This window comes from Berghia stephanieae, chromosome 3 (assembly GCF_034508935.2).
Source record: "Berghia stephanieae isolate SIO BIC M18660-M18661 chromosome 3, UCSD_Bste_1.3, whole genome shotgun sequence".
In the NCBI taxonomy this organism is placed as follows: Eukaryota; Metazoa; Mollusca; class Gastropoda; order Nudibranchia; family Aeolidiidae; genus Berghia; species Berghia stephanieae.
In genome coordinates, this window is record NC_088362.1 from 105,389,210 (window position 1) to 105,392,020 (window position 2,811).

The 2,811-nt window shown below is 41.3% G+C and overlaps 1 protein-coding gene across 1 annotated transcript in view; it reads left to right on the forward strand.

Annotated features, from left to right (window-relative positions):
- The window catches only part of LOC144969079 (uncharacterized), a gene marked incomplete at its 3' end in the record, with an annotated part of 8,712 nt that extends 5,901 nt beyond the window's left edge, over positions 1-2,811 (forward strand). The window contains 1 exon segment of the mRNA XM_078908099.1: positions 2,628-2,811. Within this exon segment, the coding sequence (XP_078764225.1) occupies positions 2,628-2,811 (184 nt within the window).

Sequence of the window (2,811 nt, forward strand, 5' to 3'; positions counted from 1 at the left end):
AATTGCGTCGTGAAACGTTCGCACCATGTATGACGCAGGAAAAAAAATCTCGAGTTGTTGACAGAGATGGGAAAGTACAGGTGCATATACTTGGAGTAAGCGAAACCCACCGGATACAATCCGGACAGAAACACCTCAAGTCTGCGGAGAAGGTTTTATATCCATGGAGAGGGGACTGGAGTCTAATACAGAGATTAGGAATAATTCTAAGAAAGTTTGCTCAGAAGTCACTGAGAGGATGGGAACAGTACGGAGAAAGGATCATTATTGCGTCCTTTACAACATGGAGAAAGAATTTCAACATGAACATTGTACAGATCTGTGCCTCAACAAATGGCGCAACAGCTGAGGACAACGATACATTTTATAGTCTGCTACAAATCATCAATGAGTTGTCAAGAAAGGACATCAACAAATTGATGGGAGACGCCAATGCTAAAGTGGGACAGGATAACGTAGGTTATTAAGGTATCGTGCCGTCATGGCATGGGAGAAATGAACAACAATGGTGAAAGATTTGCAAATTTGTGTGCATTCAACAGTTTGGTGATTGGAGGAACAGTGTTTCCCCATAAAAAGATACACAAGGCAGCTTGGGTCTCACCATTAGATGGTGTGACAGTACGGAGAAGGGTAGATGTTCGATCAATCCTCCACCATCTGCTACCGGCAAAGCTTAAACTCCGACTCAACAAACATGGGACTAGATCACACACAAGAAGAAATTCCAGGTGAAATCACTAGATGGTGAAAAGAATGACGAGTTCAAACTGCAATTAAGTAATAGATTGCAACCCCTAGCTGATATCGAGGAAGACTTAGATGTAGAGTCACATTAGACAAAGATCAAGGATGTCTACATAACGACTTGTCACGAGGTATTAGATGTAAAGAAATTGGAACATAAAGAATGGATAAGTCCAATCACCTTGGACCTCATTGAAAAGAGGAGAACAAGGAAGGAACAAGTGAATGTCATTCGAGCAAGGTCTTCAAGACTGAATGCACAAGAGCAGTATCGAGCCACAGCTAAGGAAGTCAAAAGACCACCAGCAGACAACCCGCCGGAAATTTTGCCTGCAAGAAATGATCTACCAATTAGCTGTGATCCACTATCGATAGCAGAGATTGTGAGTAATTAACAAGATGAGATGGAAGAAAGCTGCTGGACCAGACCAGATTCCACCGGAGGCTCTAAAAGTTGATGCCGAAAGAAATGCTGAGGCCCTTCACCCACTATTTGAGAGAATCTGTAATGACGGGATATTCCCGAAGGATTGGAAGTAAGGACACCTCGTCAAGCTTCCAAAGAAAGGGGACCTCAGTTATTGTAATAACTATCGAGGAATCACTCTTCTCTCTATCCCAGGAAAGGTTTTCAATCCTATTATTTTAGAGAGAATTGAGAATGTAACAGATGCTAAACTGCGAGACGAACAGGCAGATTTTCTGAAAAACCGTTCAGCCACCGACCAGTTTGCCTCTCTGCGAGTCATAGTGGAGCCGTCTATAGAATGGAACTCTCCTCTTATTGTCAACTTTCTGGATTACGAGAAGGCTTTCGACAGTATTGACAGAGCAACATTGTGAAAATTCTGGCACATTATGGACTCCCTGAAAAGTTAGTAAACCTCATTAAGGAAATGTATGAAGGATCAAGTTGCAGGGTTGACAGGTGTGAAATTAATACTGGTGCCAAGCAGGGATGCTTGCTCTCACCGTTCCTGTTCATCGTTGCCATTGTTTGGCTATTGAAGGAAACCAGAGGGTGAAGAAATGGCATACAGTAGACCCCTGGACACAAGTGGATAATCTGGATTTTGCAGATGATTAGGCTCTTCTGCCCCACACCCAGGACCAGATGAAAGCAAAAACCACAATTATAAACAACCTCTCGGAATCAATTGGTCTAAGAATTCACACTGCAAAGTCAAAGGGCTTAAGGATAGGCACGCGTCAAAGGGAGCAGATCAAAGTAAAAGATCAGGAACTTGAAGATATAAACACTTTCTACTATCTCGGAAGTATAATTGACAAGGATGGAGGCACGGAAGCAGAGGTGAAAGCACGGATAGGAAAGGCCAGGCTGCATTCACATCTTTGAACAGAGTTACAGTTTGGAGAACTAAAGATATCTCCCTTCGACCAAAGCTAAGACTTTTCAATTCAAACGTGAATTATGTCCTACTGTATGGATGGAAACTTGGAATGCATCGCAGGCATGTAAAATGAGGATACAGATTTTCGTAAACAGGTGCGTGAGTAAGCTACTCAGAATAACTTTTGATGGATAGAATTAAGATTATTGGATTTTGGGACCGAGGGATATATAAAATGGTGCGTAACCTTGAACGTTTATAGTCTGATTGATATAATTTAGTGAGAAATAATCACCAAAATGGCTGTCTAAATAGAATAACAAAGTGCTGAGTGACGTCAATTTCGTTCCTTCTATACATTAACAGTTCCTGATTGGCTTGGGACACCTCCTTGTAAAATGACATGAACATTGTTCTTTTTAAACCTCACATCTTTTTAATTTTCGATTTTCACCGTCCAGTGCATCCAGATATATATAATACCAGACTGAAATAGCGGGTCACATATGTAATATTTTATTGTTTCAGATTGATTTCGAGAGTCAGAAATTATCGCTTTACAGTTATGTTGGTTTGGACTACATAAAAGTTACACGGAGTGACATGGATTGCTCTGGTTTTGATGAGGAAATTGAAACAACGACAAGCTCACCTCTGACTACAATGGACTCAGCCAAGAATACTCCCACAGCAACGTTAACAAGAGGTCAAG